Consider the following 19,619-nt stretch of genomic DNA (forward strand, 5'->3'; position numbering starts at 1 on the left):
ATTTCATCATGAGAGCCAGGAGGCGGGAGACAGTGATCTCCCTGCAGGAGGAGGGAGGGGGAGACAATGGGAGGCCTATGCCTGACGACGTCACCCTGGGCTTTATAAAAGGGACAGGGATGTGATCAGAGATCTAGCAAGAGCGAGGCCAGCTCCCCTCCCTACGGGTGTTCATTTACCTAAGTAGTGTCATCACCGGAGACCCTACGGAGCTCGCACCCTGCAGGGACCCCGGACGGGACCCAGGACAGAGCCAGGTAGGTGCACTGGGGCATCCACACTTGGGGAGGGGTCTGCTCAGATCCAAGGAGGCTCCCCAGACGGGAGCAGGAACTTAGTTCCAAGACTGCCTGATGTGTCCCAGGCAGGCAAAGGGGGCCTGATCAGGGCCGATTATAAGGCTGGCCCAGATTAGTCTGGGATGTCTGTGTAAATACACTGACCTGCATTTTATTGGTGAAGTCAGGGCCCTCTCAAGGACACCTCTTATTGTGGCAGGAGTAATTGTAGTGAATGAAATGCAATTCATTGCAATTATTGAATGAACTTTGTGGCTGCGACTAGAGGCCGCAGGAACCTTTGGAGGGAGCTGGGGAACCACTCAGGGCTCACGAGCTCAACGGGTGTCCTCTGAACAGTTCTTCCAATTTATGGATGGCAAATACAAACCCAGAGAAAGAGCCCCTCACACCCTGCTCGACCCCTGCACTAAGAAGGTCACCCCAGAAGGCAGCCGCCCCAGGAGCGAAGCCAACCTACTTCAAAAGCTTTTCAGCTGTGCCTGCAATTTCCCTGTTATTAGGCACAAAAGCCCCTGTGGTAGGAGAGCCACAAAAATCACCTACCGCAGGACAGCTACTGCGGCCCCTTGGAAGCTGGTGATTGTCTTCTAGCAAATTCATTTCTGCCATACGTGTTAAGAGTTGGCAGAATGCGGGTATACGTTTGTGTGTGTGAGTGTCCATGTGTGTGACTGAGCGGTACACCTCAGCGGCAGGGAAAACCAGACCTCTCACACGGCGCCACGGTACGCGCTATCTGTGGTGGGGAGGAGGCGAGGGGGTGAGGTGAGAGGAGCACAGAAGGCGCCCTGCCTTCTAACCACGCAGCCTGCCTACTCTTCCCTTCCTCACTCACCTTTCTGCTCTTGCAGAGCAGCCGGAATGCTCCATCTGAATTGCAAGCCTACACACATTCCTCTGTGTCTCAGACCCTCTGGGGCGAAGCCCCTCCGTGGCCCTTCCTGAGACCCATCACTCTCTCTCCGGCAAAGCCCACGCTCCTGGCAGGCGAGAGGGCCTGCAGTTCCCTCCACACCCAGCCCTGGCTGGCCCGCCAGCCTTCATCCATCTGCCTGACTCTTGCTCAGAAGCTCGGCTCAGGTGCCACCCCCTGTCACAAACCCACCTGGACCCTCCAGACAGGCTCCCATAAGCTCCCAAAGACCCCTCCTGTACTCACATACGTTTGGCCAGCCATTTACAGTGTTATTTTTAAATGGTCTCCTTAGGACTCAATTCCTTGTCCATTTCTTGTTAATTTCTTGCTAGAATTGAGATGAGGGTTGAGCAGTAGGCAGCAACCCTGCGTCTTAGCACCTGTGCACCCTAGCACCCAATACAGCAGGCAGTACTCAAGGAATAGTTTCTGAATTAAACTGTGCATCCATGGTTTGAAGCCACACACACACACACACACACACACACACACACACACACAATGATTTTATGCTCTTCTCTCTAATGAATTGATCCTGCCTCTACTTCCTGCCCCACCTTAAGGCAGGTGCAGAAAGCCATGGTCTGGGGTTCAGGGTGTCACAGAATCAAAGTCTGCAAGGATAACTGGCCCTCTGTGGGGACAGTCGGTGGCCATTCTGACCCAATGGTCTCATTTTACAGGTGGAGCCTAAGGCCCAGAGATGGGGATGACTTGATCCTGTCTCACAGGGAGGGTGGGTGTAGCTGGAAGCAGATCTGAGTACTTTTGATCCCACTTCAGGATTCTTTCCCTCCACTCCTTGCCTGGGTCCTAGAGGGAGCAGGAGGGAATGGGGGGTGGGAGCAAGAACAGAGGGATGGATGGGGCTGATGGGCACACATGTGAATCCTGACCGCCCACTGGCCCCTCACCCCACCCCAGAGGGGCTCCGCACCTTAGACCTGGAGTCCATACCCTTTGGACCCCACCTGCAGCTCTACTGCCTCTCCCATCATTTGTTTTTAATAATGTTTGTTGGACAATCTCCAAGTGTCTGATGACTTTTTCAAAGAGAAGTTAGACTTCAGAGGTGGAAGAGATGGGTCGGGGCAGAAGGGGGGTAAAGGGAACGGGGTTGAAGTGAGGGCTGGGGTACTGGGTACACAGGTCCCATCTCAACAGCCAAAAACATGAGGTCAGTTCAGCTCAAACCCTCTCAGAGCCCACGCCGAACAGAATACGAAGGCAAGTGACCTGCCGCATCAGGAAAAGGATTTCTTTTCCCTGAATTATAGGCAATTAGACAATTTAATGATGGTCTTCAGGCTGTCAAAGTCTACAGAGAGAGCAAGATCATTGCTTCTCTTCCTTTTTTTCTTGAAAAAGGAAAGAATTAAGTCTGTCTATTGCAGCAGGAAGGAAACCGGCCAGGCTAGTGAAGGCACAGCCCCCTGGGGAGGGTCGGGCAGGGAAAGTTCTGGGTTTCCGCAGAGCCCAGCAGGAGGCAGGAAGAGCCCAGGCTCCACAGAAAATGTCTGGGCCTCAGTGTCCTCTGCACAGTGGAACTCTGTGCCTTACTTGACCCCTCCCTGCTCGCCCCTACGCATCATATCTCACCCCTCATTTCTTCAACGTTCCTCTCAAGCAACGCTGAGATTCAGCATTCCGGCTGCTTTCCAACCTGCCCTCCCACCAGCAGGGGATCCTCCCTCCCTCCCTACCCTGACTGGCCGCCAGGAAGCCCTCCCTGATGATCCTCCCCTAGCATGAGCTCAGCTTTGACTACACGGTGCAAGTGGTCTCAGTCCTAATTCCACGATATGTCTGTTCAGACTCACCCCTCCACTGGGGCCTCCAAGGGCTGGGGCGATCTCCTCCCTTCACTCGGGGCTGTGCCCCAGCCCCCAGCCCAGGCCTGTGCCTGACCTAGTACCTCTTCCCTCTCTCCATCTCGGCCTCAGGGCACTTCTAGGTACTGCGCCTTCTTACCAGGATGAACCTACTGGTTTCTTGGCAGCTGATGCTTTTCCTCTGTGCCATCTCCTTCAGGGAAACATTAGAAAAGGTGGCGCCCGTGGAGAACCCTAGATCCACAGGTATGTGTTGTCTGGGAGAAAGGGCAGAAAGGAGCAAGTGAGTTTTTTCAAAATGAAATTTACCACATTTTTCAGATTATGGCTAGTCTGTTGATATGAGTTAAACATTGTACTTAATGGAAACCCAAAACCGGTACATGCAACTCATTTGACGGCCCCATTAACCTTTCCGGTAGGCTTGGCTTACCTGCCGTGGGCCCAGGAGGCTCACTTAGGTTCCGGTGCCTGTTGACCACCGTGCTCCTTCCGGGTTTTCCCATACTGTGCTCTCCACTCCATGCCAATCACCTCTCTGGGCAGATATGTTGAGAAAGAATTTACTATGCAAGTTTCTTTCATCGGTGTTCTCAGCCCCATTATGGGGAGTTTGGGGCGGGGAGGAGAACCTAAACAAAAGGGCAGATCCTGTCAACCTTATGAGTTTGCAATGGTACTGATGAGCTGGAGAAACTGAGGCCAAAGAATAAAGACATTTCCCCACTCAGTCAAATGCTACAGAAGCCCAGCAAGCGCAGGGGTTCCCCAAAAGGGTGTCTCTGAGTGGCACAAGCTAGAACGGTGCCATTCCCCCAGTCAGGAGTTGTGGGTTTAACATGGTTTGGTTCAGCTTTCTGGGCAAACTAGAAGCGTGACTTAGCCTCCTTGGACCGCAGTTCCTCTAGCTATGGAACTTGGAGCGTGGAGCATATCTGCACATGTGATATCACTGTGCCCATAAAATATTCCAGAACAAAGAGAACACGGCCCCCAGCGTCCTTTGCCAAGAGTGTTTTCTCTCCTGGGATCAGATGTCCTTTCTGGGTGAAAATAACCTCACCACTGGGGCAAAAATGCCCCAGGGGCATTGCGTTTATTGACTGTTTTTGGCAAAAGGCTTTAGGTGAGGCCACAAAAGGTGGCCCCAGAAGTGATTCTACTGTTGGGATAGTGGGGCTAACTGGGAAAGAGACCATGACCCCTTCCCATCTCAGCCAGGCCCTGGGCAACGTGGGAGGGACCTCCTGGAAGACTATCACTAATTCCGGGCCATACCCACACTCCTCTCCTCCGAGGTATGCCAGGGCACCGAGGGGTGGCCCGTAAAGCCAAGCGCCCCCGCAACACACACGCTCACACGCCAGGCCTCGCCTCCACTAATCTCTTGCCACAGTTGGCTGCGGTCATTGTACGCTCAGAGCTAGTTACTCTATCTTACTGCCAAATTATAGAACTTAATGCGCCTTGCATGTGAAGTGCCTTCCAAATTAGCCTTGTTAGCCCTCAGTATGAAGAGGAGAGATTATACCCAAAATGTGGGAGGTGAACTGGTTAGGGCGACCCCAGTAATTTTGTTTTCCACTGAGTCCTTATGTAGCTTGTTTAGGGGGCTACAATTATTGGGGGTTTTAGGGGCACAATGATCTTAGCTTCACTTTCTTGATTTCTGTAACTACAAGCTTTTCATTAACTTTTATGTAGTTAACAAGCATTTATCGAGGCCCTGTTTCAAGCACTGAGAGATGACGAGATGAATGAACATGGCCCCACCTGCCCCACGGCTCACAGTCCAGCTGAGGAGCCTGATGCAGAGACCTGGCAGGAGGCCAGGCAGTGAGCTAAGCTCAACCTCTAGCAAATATCTTAGTTTTCCTTACTTTCAGGCTCTACTCTATTTGATACCTAAAAGGAAGCAACTTCTTTTTAAAAAAGATTTTATTTGTTTATTTTTAGAAAGAGGGGGAGGGAGGAAGAAGAGGGAGAGAAACATTGGAGTGAGAGAGAAACACCAGTCAGTTGCCTCTCACGCCTGACGGGGCACTGAACCAGCAACCCAGGCACATGCCCTGACGGGAAACGGAACTGGAGACCTTTTTCTTTGTGGGTGGACACCCAACCAACTGAGCCACACTGGTCAGGGCAGGAAGTAATTTTGTATAAAAGATTGTGAAGATAATTCTGGAAAACATTTGCAATCACAGCTATGTTCAAAGAGGGGATCACATGGCCTAACCACCAAGCTCAGATGCTGGTGCTCTGGACTGGTACGCAGCTCTGAGTCTCCAGGAGGCCAAGGAACAAACGGGAAGCACAGGACGGGGCTTTGAGCAGGTGTTCAAGAAGGCTGTCCTGGCCGCTTCTCAGGTAATCTCTCCCTATGGCTCTGTCCTAGGCCAGCTGCTCCGCCCGCTGGCGCTCCCGGCCGCCTGGGAGCAGAGCCTGCGCTGCGCGCCCCGGGAGAGCGCGGTGAGGTTCCAGAGGCCAGCTCCGTGCGTGCCTCGCAGCCGCCTGATCCCCGCGCCGCGGGGCGCGGCGCTGGTGCAGCGGGAGAAGGACCTGTCTGCCTACAACTGGAACTCCTTCGGCCTGCGCTATGGAAGGCGGAGGGCGGCGCCCTGGGACATTGGCCAGGGACAAGGAACTTCCAGACCCAGACTGACCGGGGCTCTGGGAACGCAGGGCGGGAGGGCAGGCCAGGCAATGGAAGGGGACCTGAAGTTTCTGTCCTGAATCAATAAAGGAAATACTGCCAGCTTGCCCACCCCTGTGTGATTTGTGACTAACTTTTGCAAGCAGTGCTGATGAGGCTGTTCCCCTTCTCTCCTCAAATGGCTCTTTAGTTGGTTCTAAGATGGTTTTAATATTATCAAGGGCAGTGGTTTTCAAACTAGAGGTGGTGAAGGACCAGGTTGTTTTTTCCCAGAGCAGATCAATATTTCTCCCTCTCTCACTAAAAAAAGTGAAAAATTTAAAAATAACTAAAGAGAAACCCAAATTAGATGCTGCTTGGGTGTTTCAGCAATATCAAATTTCTAGCCCAGATGTCTTGATCTTGGACTTCCCCAAATCTAGAACTATGAGAAATAACTGTTTGTTGTTTAGGTTCCCTGGAGAAGGGACACGTTATGTAAATAGCATTCCATAAATTCTTAGGTAGGAAAAAACGTAACACAACAAAGCTCGTGACGCAGCCAGATAATAACTGAGGTTTGGGAAACAGAGGCCTGGGTGAGAAGGTTCCAAGGCCTGTCCCAAGTCAGGAGGCAGCTGAAGTTGGAAGAAATGGTGTCTGTGCGGTAGAAGACCTCTCTCCCAAAGACCCAACAACAATCTTGTTGACAAAAGTAATCCTGTAATTGCCCCCAGGCCAGTTCCTGCAGCTCCCAGGGGATGTCATTCAGGGGATCAGATCATGTAAATATCAAAGATCCATCCTTGGATGGGGAACTTCCTCCTAAAACTCAGGCTGGCAGTTTGGCAGGAGCTGCCAAAAACTACTCTTCCTACCGACGGTCGACCAGGCTAGACCAGGTGCGGTGGCCGCAGCAATGGCCTCTTCAGAAGACCCCAGGGACCAGAGAGCCAGCCCCCAAATCATGGGCCTTAAGACGGACCTGGACAGCAGTTCAGGCAGGAAGCTGGCCCACCGTCAAAAGGCCGTCCTCACAGCTCATCTCACTTTCATTATCAACCGTGCTTGTGGCAAAGGCTCTCTCTGGCAGCACCCCTGTGCTGCCCCAGGCCCCCAGCTCCCACCTGGGACCCATCACCCCTTCAATGAAGACCTCCACCTTGTTTTGTGGGGACAGCCAGCCCCATCTGACCCAGGAGGCCCTCTGTCTGGGTGGGGGGCGCCTTGCCCAGCTTCCTCCCCAGTCAGCCCACTCTGCCCCCAGGATGCTCCTGAAGCCGAAGGAGCCCTGAAAAACAGTGCCTGTGAGGTCTTCGGTTTGGGGAACAGTCATGGGCTCTCCCAAGGCCTTCTCCTCCCATGTCTGTGGGCAGGCACATCAACTGGAAGAGTCTGACCACGGGAGGAGGGGCTGGCAGGCCAGGCTCAAGTGTCCAGGGACAGCAGTTCGGCCTGCTACCTCTTTGTCAGGACCTGCAAAATGCCAGGAAGCTTATATTCTTGGAGGAGGGGGAGGGATGGGGATGAGAGGGGAGGAAGAAGGGTTAAACAATCAAACAAACATGATTTTGAACAGTAACCAAAAAAAAAAAAAAATCAGATTTCTATAAAAATTTCTGAATGCTGTCCTCTTCAATTCTTAGATTCACCCACTATGAATGGGTAACAAACATCTTTCAGAGGGACCTGAGCCGCAGCCCACACTTTGAGTGGCCCTGATCCAGGCCAGCAAGAGGCACATGGCTTAAGCAGCCTCCCCTTCTCTGAGGAAGTTTTCAGCCAGTTGGACAGCTTCATCTGGAAGACGATGCCAACAACTGTCCTGTCCACGGAGGCTTAAATATCACTGCAGCCCCACAGTTAGCCCTGTGCTGGTGTTTAGCCCCAAGACACTGAAGTCCCACTCCATGTGCAAGGGGTGTTCACGGTGACCTGGGTGATCCATCCCCGTCTCCCCACAGAGGCCCTGGGTAGGTCAAGTACTTTACACAAACCGCTCACTCCTCTGCATCCTTGTAACCATCCAGGGGGCTTGGCATGGTAGCCCCATTTTCACAGGTGAAAACCCTAAGGTTCCGAAAGATAACTCACACAAGGCACACAGCCAATGAGAGGCAAGCCTAATCAGGGTTCCGGCTCCAGAGCTGGGCTCCCCCCGCCCCCGCACTGTCATGTCTCTCTGAAATGGCAGGGTTTTCATCTCAGCTGTGGTGGACAGGAAAGGCGCACCTGCCTTGTGGGGACTTTTAGAGGGGCCCCCAATATCTGGGGAGTTGGAATTTCTGTAGAAAAGGGTAGAGTTTGTCAGTAGGGAAACTCCAGAAACCCTTCCTTCTGCCCACAAAAAAACTCAGCCGTATTTGACCACCTCAAGCTACCTCTGCTTGGTCTACGATGGAAACATTCTTTCCCATAAGGATTACGGGGATCACTCACCATCCTGTGAAGCGTCACAGTGTTCCACCAATTATGGAAACCGGGGCTCCATAGAATGGAGTTAGAACCTTGTTGCTATGGCGATGAGATAGGCTGCCACGGAAACATGAAAACCTGTCCTAGCCCATCTCTACCCTGAAACTGCTCCCAGGGCCACTCAAATTATTGATACTGCAGTGAGCTCATGTCATAGCATGGCATGACAGGGGTGCTGTTTTTATTTGGAAGGGCATTGCATCCCCTCAAACAGCCTGGGGTGTCTCTGCATCAGGGAGAAGACTCATAAACCCAGTGCCTGGTTTGTGAAGTGAATTATTTTCCTGCTCCCTACACCAGTCTTTCCTCGGTGAAGACTGTGTGGTAGGAAGAAGCTGACGGGTCTGTGAAATCTACTCTTAGCCAGACGCATTTTACAAAATTCCCTGTGACCCCCTCTAACCCTTCCTCAGAGTCTAGGTCTAGAAAGATAGGAGATAGAAGGGGGTGTGTGTGCATGTGTGTGTGTACACATTGCTTCAGGGGCAGGGGAGTGGAACATGTCCTCTGCTAATAAGAAGCACACTGCAGGTATGTGAGAGAGGTAAACATGAGAAACTGTGTGCATGTACACAGACATGTGTCTGCGTGACCCTGTGTGTGGGGTGGGCCCTTCTAACTACATTTTGGGCCTCACCAGCTCCCACTGCAACCCAAGTCCCTCCAGGATGTCCATTGTAGCTGATTCAGCAGGTAGCGGGGGGAGAGCTGGGTCTGCCTCTCCCAGGCTCCTTGTCCCGGGACTGCTGCCTGTGAGATGCTGGGCTGTGCAGTTCTTGGCCCACGTCTTGGGAAGCGCTCTTTGGGTTCACAAGGCTCCCAGCCTAGCTCTGAACCTGCCCCTTGGATGGGAGACGAGGTGCAGCCCAGGTTGGAGGCTGTGAGTGGCTATAAACATTGCTGGCACCAGGGACTCCCATCCCCTCCTTAGACTTTCTGGGTGGGCTCAGACAGCTAGGGCACCAGAGCCACAAAACGTGGAGATGGGGGCACTCAGATCCTCCCCTTCTTGGGGTGTCTCTGGACAGTCCCCAAGGCGGGGGAGTGGGGAACCCTGGAAGGCATGGGCACCCTTTGTTGGGAGAAGGGGAGGTAAGAGGGTCTCTTTCCAGGTTCCACAGCTTAGGGTAACTCTGTTATAATAGTAGGGAGCTCGTCTCATGCCCCTATGCAAAGGAACACGGTGGGTGTGGCTGGGAGGTATGCAGGGGAATTTCTGCTTCTAGGATCACTCTCAGTAAAATAATAAGCAATGTTTGAGTCCGTATGGTGTGCCCAGCACAGGGTTATTCCGTTTCATCCTTACAACAGCTGCATGAGGTGAGCAATGTTATCCCCATTGTGTAGAAGGGAAAACTGAGGCTCAAAGAGACTGGGTGGTGTGCCCAAGGTCACGTAGCCGGACAGCTATAGCACCAAGAGTCAGACTCTTTCGAACTCCACATACCACAATATTCCTGTACACTACAGCCTCTCCTTTTTCTCAAGCCCACTGTGGGGCACGCTAACCCTCTTCCTTTTTGTCTTGGGAAGCAGGTCTGGCAGTGAGTATAACTCCATCGCTTCCCTCTCCTGACTTCTTATTAACAATACCGGTGAAGCCACCAATCCCCAGAGCAGACCTCCTCCCCTCAAACCTCCTGCCAGGGGCCAGGCACCTGAATTTTGACTCTTGTCTGTCTCCTCCTCTCTCTGGAAGCAGCCTTCCCTAGTCCAGGCTTGATCACAGGGAGGGGTCGGCAGTCAAGTCCACCAAGCGCACCAGCATGCCCTTCCCCCCTTCAGTGCCTTCTTCTGTTTTAAAGGCATCAGAGCCCAGCTCGTTCCCACGCTAGGCTCTGAGCAGAGAGCCCGGGGCAGGAGGTGGTTTTGATTGTTGAAAGAGCGGGGACATAACAGCCCCCACTTTCCTCATCTCCTCAGGTTTCGCTCGCCTACGTTTCTTCTAAAGCCCTCCCAAACAGTCTTAACAACTGTCCCTTCAACAAGTGACCTTCACAAAATGTTATTTAAAAAAACACTTTTGACACATTTTATATGTCCTCACTCCCTATGCTCCTTAAAAGACAGCAAAGGAACAAGACGGGTATAAACTCTCAAGGACAAAGGCAGGGAAGGAGAGACACAGCAGATGAGAGATGACAACCAGATCCTGAAGACGGGGTTAGACCCGGGGTGGGGGGCTTGGCAGAATGAGGGAAGCCCCGCCATCAGAGCCACAAAGCGGGTTCCTGAGGGGGCACGACTGGTTTACCCCAGGCTGAGCTTCAGTACTTGGAGGTGTCTGGGACGAATCCTGCGTTGCAAACCGGGGACTGGCTGGAAATGTGTGTATGGGGAAGTGAGGCTCCGCACATCCACTCTCCCCAGCCAACACAGCCAGGCCTCCCCACAGCCCACTGGGAAGAAGCTAGAGGCTTTCTCTCTAGAGGATGCAGTGGCAACCTCCAGTCATGGCAACACAAGGGAGCAAGGATGGAGATGAAGAGAGTGGCTGAAAAAGAGATGGATTATGTGAAAGCCTGTCTGGGTAAACCCCCAGCTCTGTTCCAATCTCTGTTCCCTGAATTAAAGCAGCAAGGGAACACCTCCCCAGGCAGGAGGGAGAGAAAGTCCCAAAGAAACAACCTTTAAACATTGACATTGGAGGGTGACTGAGTCCAGCCAGGCTTCTAGAGCAAAATGCCACAGGCTACATGGCTTGAAAACAACAGAAATTTGTTTCTCACAGTGCTGGAGGGGAGAAGTCCAAGATCAAGGGGCCCCAGATTCACTGCCTGGTGAAGACCCACTTCCTGATTCACAGTTGGCTGTCTTCACGCTGTGATCTCACATGGCAGAAGGGGTAGGGAGTTCCCCAGGGTCTCTTTTATAAGGGCACTTATCCCACTCCTGAAGCCTCTACCTTCGCACCCTAATCACTTCCCAAAGGCCCCAGCTCTAAATACCATCTCACTGGGGTTGGGGGGCACAGACATTAAGTCTATGGTGCTACCCCAGGGAAAGGCAGCTCAGAGCCCCGTCTAGGAGCCCTGCGCTTGCTGAGTTTCTAGGTCCCTCCATCTGTCTCTTAACCATGAGTGGGAGGCCAGGGAGCCTAGAACTTCTAAGAAAGCCTCCAGTGTGGAAGAGGAGATCAAAGTGAACAAACACAGAAACACTTACAAAAATTAGCCTGTAATTAATATCTTCAGGGGGTCATAAAACAAGTAGTAGATGCAATAAATACATAGGAATAACCAAAGAATAAGAAAGGGCTCTTAGATGTTAAAAATTTAGAAGAAAATTTTTAAAGAAACAAAAAGAGTTGGAACATAAAGTTAAGGAAGTCTCCTAGAAGGCAGAACAAAAAGCAATCAGGGGATTTATTTTATCCCCTGAAACCTGGAGAATAAACAGAAGCTGCCACACCCTGCTCACATGAGCTCCAGAAAAAGGAGAATATGGAAATGAAGAAAAGGACAAAGAGTTGATGCAGAGTGCTTTTCCAGAACGGAAACACGTGCATTTCCGGGACGCGGGTGGCTGCGCGAGCCCAGATGACCAGTGAGGAAAGTCCGTGCCGGGGGTAAGGCGACGGCAGCAGGGGCCCCTAGAGATGAAACCACAGAAGAGTGAGAATCCAGGCTTGTTAAAAATCAGAAGATGCTGGAAAAACATACTCTAATCTCAGGGGGAAAATACATTTCACAACTAAATTCTATTCACAACTAAACTATTAGAGTAAGGGTTGAATGGACACATTTTTAGACACGCCAGGATGGGGAATGCATCCTTCTCACGCACCCTTTCTCAGCAAGTTTTGGGAGCATGTGCTTAACAAAGGTGTCAACTGAGAAAGGCAATCCCCAGAGCTTGGACACGGAGCCACCGAGGAGGCAGAAGGGACGCAGTGTGCAGCACACCTAGAAGCACAGCGCTCCCAGGAGGAAATCCCGCCGGACACAGTAAATGGCGGGGGGCGGGGGGGGGGGCTGGAGCATTGGGGCCCAATTCACAGGATCACAGAAAAACAAGAAGTGGAATGTGAGCAACAGTGTAGTGATTGCGAGGAGATGGAAGAGGATATGGGGGGATAAGTGGTGATGGAAAAATATAAAATTTAAAAAGGAAAAAAAGAGGAGTTGAAAAAAGGGGTGGGGGACAGTGATGACCTTGATGGAAAGCCAAGTTACACAAGAAAGAAAATGTAATCATAATACGCAGTGAATGATAATTGTAACAATATAAATACTGACTTTAGATTTTGCCAAAATTGAAGCTGTCATGGTATAAAAGAAAGAAATTCTCATCTGCCATAAAAAGATCAATAAAGAAGGTATAAAATAGAAAAATTAAGAAATGGCAGTACAAGCATAACGTTTAGAAACATGGACCACCGACAAGAGCAAAATAGTAAGAGTTGAAAGGCCTAGCCTCCGTCGGTGGAACAGGACGGGAGCGGAGGTGGGGGGTGGCGGGGGCAGGACTGGTATCTGCTAGTTTTCATTATAAGCCTTTTAGTTCTATTGATTTTTAAAACTAGAGCATTTGTTCTTCTGATAAAAAATAATAGGAAAGGGGAGAAGGAGAGAGAAAGGGTCCATTTCCTGGGAAATACATTTTTGGGATACGATCACTTACCCTAACGGCCCTCCCCGACCCCAGCTAGCCTTCTGCTGGTGACAGTCTTGCACACAAACCCCTACCACCCTCCCATCAGAACCACCGCCCCGCCTCACTTCCCCCTCCCTCACCGGCACCACCACCAGCACACGTGCGCAAGCGTGCGCACGCACACGCGCATTCCTCTGGGCTGCTAGCTGCCGTGCCCTCCTCTGGAAAAGGGACCTTCCAGTTTAAGCTTTCTATAATGAAACAGACCTCCGGTGCCACTAGGGAAAAGCAGACTGTGATGTGTCCAGCTGTCGGGCCTCAGAATATGGTGTCTGGCCGCACTACGCTGGGTGCCTCTCGTTTCAGGACCGTGGCCTAGGCTCCCCACCCAGCCCTCAGCCCCGCGGCCAGCGCTGTCCTCTCCAGGCGTCCGCAGCTCTAAGCCCTGTGGGGCCTGCCTCCAATTGCCCCTTGAGCAGGCCTCAGGTTGGGATCGCCCCAACCCTGTGGCTGAATTCCTGTTCCTCCAAGGTCCCCAGAAAAGGACACTTGGTTCTCTCCCCCATTCCCAGCTCCAAGGTTCTCCCGGTCCCAGCCCCCGTGCCTCCCCCGAGTTCTCTGTGTAATACTCCTTCCGGAGGGTCCACCCACGCAAGGCATCCCTGGCTGCTTATTAAACTCCATTCTGGGTCTGTCTTTTCCTCTCAAGGCCCCATCTGGTTATCTCTGCTGAGCTCAGTGCCCCATCTGATTGAAAAATTCCTCTGAGGAGCCAGCTGGAGCCCTGAGCACGCTGCGGGGGCGGGGGAGCACAGGTGGAACAAAGGCTCATCCATTTTTTATCTTCTCCCCTGCTTCCCCATATGCTTTTTATGAACAGAAGTAGGACTGGGCCAGAGATGTTTCGCTCCCCAACTCGAAGCCCCTGTAAGTCCAATTCCTCTCTCTTTACCTCCCTCCCTGGGGCAGTGACCATGGTAACTGTTCTCCCCCAAACGAATGATGGCCAGGCATAAATCCACGCCTGTTTCAAAGCAGCATAAATCAGGCTTTTCCCTGCTACCAGCGTTCTCTCCCCGCACCCTGTCCTCTGCTGGCTACTCGCAGACTTGGTTTGAGTGCTGAATCTCCTCAGGGTCGCCATAGAGCAAAATGGGATTTGGGGCCATTTTTAGAGAAACCCGGAGCACCACCTGTCTAGAGACAACCCCCACCCCCAGGTCCCTGCCCCCACTCTACACGCCCAGCCATGAGATCTGAAGAGAGACGCAAGGACCAGGCTCCCGCTGGATTTATGTATCTCCTGACGTCGCAGGCCGGCTCCACTGGGAAAGGGCAGGCACCACGCGACCCTTCCCTCCGTCTGCTCGCTCTGCTCCCTCTGACCTCGCGGTGACGCAGCCAGGGGCGCAGACGTGGGATTCTGCGGAGCTGCTGTGAGAAAACCTAGACCCCAGGGCTGAGGGGGCTTGGGAGATGACCTGATAAGGGTCCCTACCCACTCTCCCTCCCATCCCACAGCCCAGGGCCCTGGAAGGCCTACGTTCGAGAGGAGAGACTCTCACGGTTGGTTCACCTCCTCTGCCAGACTCTCCCCACCCTGACACCGGAAATGGCGGAGGAGCAGGTCAGGACACACAGGATCCTGAAATCCCAGAGCTCTGTCCCAGGACGGAGCTTACCACCTCATGGGGCATCCACTCTCCCGGCATTGCGGACTGCTGGGTATTTCTTCCTTAAAACAGAACAAAAACGAGACTCTCCTGGCTGCCCCTCACAGCCTCGGGCTGCACTAATAGGCCCACCTGGCTCTGCTTCCCTTGGAAAATCCTTCAGGGGCGTTATGACCGATCCTGTGTGGCCAAATGGAGAAGGTGAACTAAGAGAAGTCCATGAAAACAGCAAGGAATGGCTGCCTCTTGCCCAGGTTCTGAGCTGGAATTTCAGGAAAAACACAAGATTGCTATTTCTGGACCTGTTACCCTCTCAGGGGATGATCCCCTTGTCTCTCTCTGGTCCCCTGCAATGCTGGTGTACTATTTGACTGGCCTCATGGTGTTCTCTCTCTGTCCTGGTGCAGGGATTCACACCCATTCACACTTGCCCCTCTCCTGCTCTCAGGGCCAGGTGTGCTGCACTCACTGGCAGGAGACAGGGTTGTGGGGAGGGGAGGGAGCCTGGGTCCACGGGAGGGGGGGCCCAGTCCAGCTGGCAGGACGCTCCGGCCCTGCCTTTGCCATAGAAGAGAGCTGACTATTGACCTCAAGTATATGTGTGGGTCCTGTGCATTGTGCTGGGTGTCTAAACTACAACTGGGTGTAGGACTTACAAACTTTCCTCTCCCCACTGAGAGCTCTGTGGGGTCAGCGGCACTTCCTGCAGCTCAGCCACTGCTCAGCACCACTCTCCTGAATCCCACTGGCTCTGCTGGTCGCATCTGACACCCACTGCCCCAGAGCAGGACTAGGAGTCTCCAGATGGAGCGCTCAGCTTGCCCTTCCCTCAGCTCTCAGAAGCCTCAGCTTCCTGTCTGAACAGCAGGGAAGACAGTGGCCACCTGGTAGCGCTGCTGCGCTTCCCCGCACATTGTAGGTGCTCAGTAAACCGCTGGCTGGCGTTACTAGCATTCTGATGCAGCTTCCAGGCTGGCCCCACCTCCCCGCCTGCTCTCCTCCCTGCTCCTCGCTCCTTCTGCTCCAGGGTTAGAGGGGAGCCAAGGGAGAGGAAGGATGGGAGGTCCATCACTCACTGGCCATGACAGGTCAGAATCTTGTGAGGGCCTGTTGGTGAGGAGTGAGACATCACTCTTGAGCCACTCCCCTGAGACTCCTGACAGACTCTCTGTAAGCAGAGGGCCTCAAGGGGGAAACAGGCGAGGTTCTGGGTCAGGGCACCCACCACCTCGGCAGCTGACCCACATGTAACACAGGATATGACATGGGAGATGCAAGTGTCCAGTCTGCCACTTACCGGCTGTGAATTAGGACACATTGCTTATCCCCCTAGGTCTTGATTTCCTCCCATGTTCCAAGGATACTGGTCCACTCAGTTTCCAGGGCTGATGTGGACATTGGGAAAAGACTTTCTTCCTTCTGGGCCCTTGATTTTTGCCTTGGACCCTTTCCCCTCCCTCACTTGCCACTGTTATTACTGGACTTGCAGGTCTCACCCGTTCACTCCTCAAAGACCATGGCTTCTAGCTTATGGCCTTCCTCCACCTGGTGCCCCTGTGGTCTCCCAGGTGACGTCATCACCCACGCAGACGGTGACAGCCAGCACCCTAGCTCCTCGGTTCCCTGAGTGTCCTCCTTCCCGGGGCCTCACCCCACTCCACGTCAGCCATCCGCCCCCACATCCTGCCCTGGGTTTGTCATTGTAACTGCTCCTCCAAAGAGACCACCTCAAACCCCTGGGGCTTGACCCGCCCCCTGCCTTCCAGCTTTGTGCTGCCGTGAGTCCCCCCTCCAGGGCTCTTCCTTCTCGCCCTTCCGGGTCCTCCACTTCCTTCCAGCTCATCCATCCTGTCCTGACCTCACTTCGCCCCACGCCCACCTTCCAGTCCACAGTCTATCGTTCAGTAACATTTTTGCTAGAACCCTAGGTCCCTTTGTCCCTCATCTTTGATCACCACATCAGTCGGCCCTGTAGGACACCAGCCACATAATTTCCCGGTGTCTGTCCCCAAGCAGCCAAGCACTATGGCAATGGCAGGAGAGGCAGAGAACAGAGCAAACTGGCTTTGTATAAAGTCATGATCTCCCACCATCTCAATTCCTCCCAAAAATCCTTAGTGTTCCTGGTCAACTTCTTCCCACCTTCCACATTCCATAATTATTTCAAACTTTCACCATCACCCTCATGCCTCCAAATTCCCTCCCATTCCCAACTCCAGGAGAAGTCCTTGCTTCCAGAAAACAGTCACCAGACAGAAAATCCCTCAGCTTCCAATACCAAGCAGATAAACTACAGACTCCGCACATCCCCACCTTCCCTCCTGTCCCAGTGTATACCACCCATGTGCTCCTGCCATCTAAGGAATCCTATTGCATTGATTATCCCTTCCTCTCAAAGGAGGCCTTTCTATGCCTTTACATAGAGTCAGCTCCTTCCTATCATTAGAAAGGGGGAGGAAAAGGGGGAGGCAGTGAGAGAGGAGAAGAGAAGCGAAAGGAAGGAAAAGAAGGAGGGAGGAAGAAAGAGGAGAGAGAGAGAAAACCCCTTCACTTTGTCCTCATTCCCCTCCAGCGGTTACCCTCTTCCCCTTTCTTTACAGCCCCACTTCTGAAAACAGCTGCTCTGCTACATGTACTGCCCTCATCCCTCTCCTTCCATCCCTGCCCGGATTCCATTGTCTGTATCACCAGAACCGCTCCACTAAAAGCACCCATGGCTATGTGTCTCTGTCTTAACCCATCTTATCTGCGCTGGTGGCGGCACCACCACTGCTCACTGTCCTCCTTACCGTTCTCCTCCCTCCCTTCAGGGGCGCCTGTTTCTTCCCACCTTCTGGCCTCCCCTCTTTGGTGTCCTCTGCAGACTCTTCCTCCACCACTGGTCCATTAAAGCTTGGAGTCTGGGCCTTCTTGTTCTCCACCCTCTTCCCTGGCTACTTTCATTCATACCTGTGGCATCAACCACCCATAAAAGTAACACACAAATCTTTTACCCAGGTCCCTATATGCGCCTGCCCTCTAACATCACTCCAGGGATATCTCAAAGGAACCTGGCCCTTACAGAGTCTCAAACTCATGGTCTCCCTGACCCTCTTCCTTTCTGGAATCCTGGTTCTCTTCCATTGTACCCCCTCTTTGAGCATGCGTCCAGCATCTCCCTCATTCCTCATATCCAACCCATCACCCGATCCTGCAGATTTTCTTTCCTAAATGTCTCTCAGCCCCATCCAGTCGTCTCTATCGCAACCATGCCCACCGTGCTAGTTCAACTGCCACACTTCCTGTAACTGGCATATGCCACGTGACTCTGGACCATTCCCAAGTCCTTGCTAGGCCATAAATACGTTTGCAAACATATTTAATTATATCATCATTCTCTCTTTAACCTGTTCACCCACTTCTTTTAGGGTAAACATAGCATGGAGTTCAAGAACTTTTATGGTTTGACATTCTAGTCAGCTACATAATGAGTTCTAGGTCATACTGCCTAAATTTATAGCCTGACTTCATCACTTGTTGTCAGTGTGACCCTAAGCAAATTACTTTCTGATTCCTCCTATCTTGATTTCCTCACCTATAAAATGGAGTAATAGCCCTGGCTGGTGTGGCTGAGTGGACTGAGTGCCGGCCTGCAAACCAAAGGGTCTCCAGCTTGATTCCCAGCCAGGGCACATGCCTGGGTTGCTGGCCAGGTCCCCAGTAGCGGGTGCACAAGAGGCAACCACACATTGACGCAACTCTCCCTCCCTTCCCCTCTATCTAAAAATAAATAAAATCTTTTTAAAAAATGGAGTAATAATGGTACTACCTCATGTAGTTGTTCTAAGAATGAAATGCATTAAGCACTTAAAATGGTGCCTAGCATATATTACTCTGAATGCAGTAAGTGCTAGATCTTCTCATCCTCTGCTGCCCCCGTCCCACCTCTCACCCCACCCCCCTCTCCGCCCTGTTTAGCCACATGGTCCTCTCTGTAGGCCCTCATTTTCACCATGCTCCCTCTCTGCCCAGGGCCTTTGCTCACGCTATTCCCATTGGAACTCTTCTTCCCCTCTTCAGCTCTTCAGTGCTGCCAGTGCAACCTTCAGATCACAAGTAATATCCTTGGGGGAACCTGCCTGAAGTTCGTTGGCTGGTACTGGTCATTGTTAGTACGTCGGGTTGGCCAAAAAGTTGTTTGGTTTTCTCTGTAACGGGGCTACAGTAGCACTTACTTGTCTTTAACTTCCCTTGAAACAATTTTTGTTAGATTGTATTGTGACAGCTGTCATAGCAGCGTACATTTAAAATAAACATCAAAACTGGTGAATTTTCGTGTAGCCACTTTAACATTGAAGATGGAAGAAAATACGCATCATTTTTGGCATATTATGCTTTTTTATTTCAAGAAAGGTAAAAATGCAACTGAAATTCAACAAAAGATTTATGCAGTGTATGGAGAAGGTGCAGTGACTGATCAACCATGTCAAAAGTGGTTTGTGAAGTTTCATGCTGGAGATTTCTCGTTGGACGATGCTCCACTGTTGGGTAGACCATTTGAAGTTAATAGTGATCAAATCAAGACATTAGTTGAGAATAATCAACATTATACCACATGGAAGATAGCTGACATACTCAAACTATCCAAATCAATAATTACTTGTGAAAATGAAAACTGTGTCTTTTATTTTATGGGGAAAAAAACCCTAAATGGACTTTTTGGCCAACTCAACATTTTACATTTGTGTTGTGATGAGAACATTCTATCTCCACAAGGGCAGAAACTAGGTTTACTTTTGCTACCTTTGTGACTCCAGCATCTCAAAAAGTGTTTGACAAATCATAAATGCTCAGTGAATGAATATTTTGTAATGAATGAAAGAGCACAGAAACCTATGGCAATGCTTAATAAATAGTCCATCTGAAAAGACAGATTTCCCACTTAAGAGGTTCTAAAAAGTCTCCCTCTGCCCTCAAATACTTCCCTCACTGCCAACTAACTGCCATGCCCAAAAATTCTTCAGTTAGAGTGTACACCAAGAAATACCAAATTCTGCCATGATTTGGTGAGAGTGTTATAATTTTTGAGGCCCAAACATTCAATAGTAAGCACATTAGCAAGAGAGATGAGCTCCTCCAATTAAGTCTTTACTGCCTGCCCTGGACAGTGTGGCTCAGTTGGTTGGAGCGTCATCTTGTTACCCAAAAGGTGGT

The 19,619-nt window shown here is 51.6% G+C and overlaps 1 protein-coding gene and 1 pseudogene across 1 annotated transcript; both read left to right on the plus strand.

Moving 5' to 3' along the window:
* The first annotated feature begins 3,193 nt into the window (after positions 1–3,193).
* KISS1 (KiSS-1 metastasis suppressor) lies at positions 3,194–5,783 on the plus strand. The gene is made up of 2 exons (XM_054562837.1): positions 3,194–3,296; positions 5,446–5,783. The coding sequence occupies exons 1-2, from the start codon at positions 3,194–3,196 to the stop codon at positions 5,781–5,783; spliced, it is 441 nt and encodes a 146-aa protein (XP_054418812.1).
* Positions 5,784–6,601: 818 nt separating this feature from the next.
* On the plus strand, positions 6,602–13,132 carry LOC129062064 (steroid receptor-associated and regulated protein-like; annotated as a pseudogene).
* The last annotated feature ends 6,487 nt before the right edge of the window (positions 13,133–19,619 follow it).

This window comes from Pteronotus mesoamericanus, unplaced genomic scaffold (genome assembly GCF_021234165.1).
Source record: "Pteronotus mesoamericanus isolate MK-2021 breed Mesoamerican mustached bat unplaced genomic scaffold, CSHL_Meso_final scaffold_705, whole genome shotgun sequence".
NCBI lineage: Eukaryota > Metazoa > Chordata > Mammalia > Chiroptera > Mormoopidae > Pteronotus > Pteronotus mesoamericanus.

What these genes read in the sequence shown, in the direction of transcription:
- KISS1 (XM_054562837.1), top strand. Translation starts at nt 3,194, where the DNA reads ATGAACCTACTGGTTTCTTGGCAGCTGATGCTTTTCCTCTGTGCCATC. An exon ending in GGAGAACCCTAGATCCACAG is followed by an intron (nt 3,297 to 5,445) that starts GTATGTGTTGTC and finishes GCTCTGTCCTAG; the next exon opens with GCCAGCTGCTCCGCCCGCTG.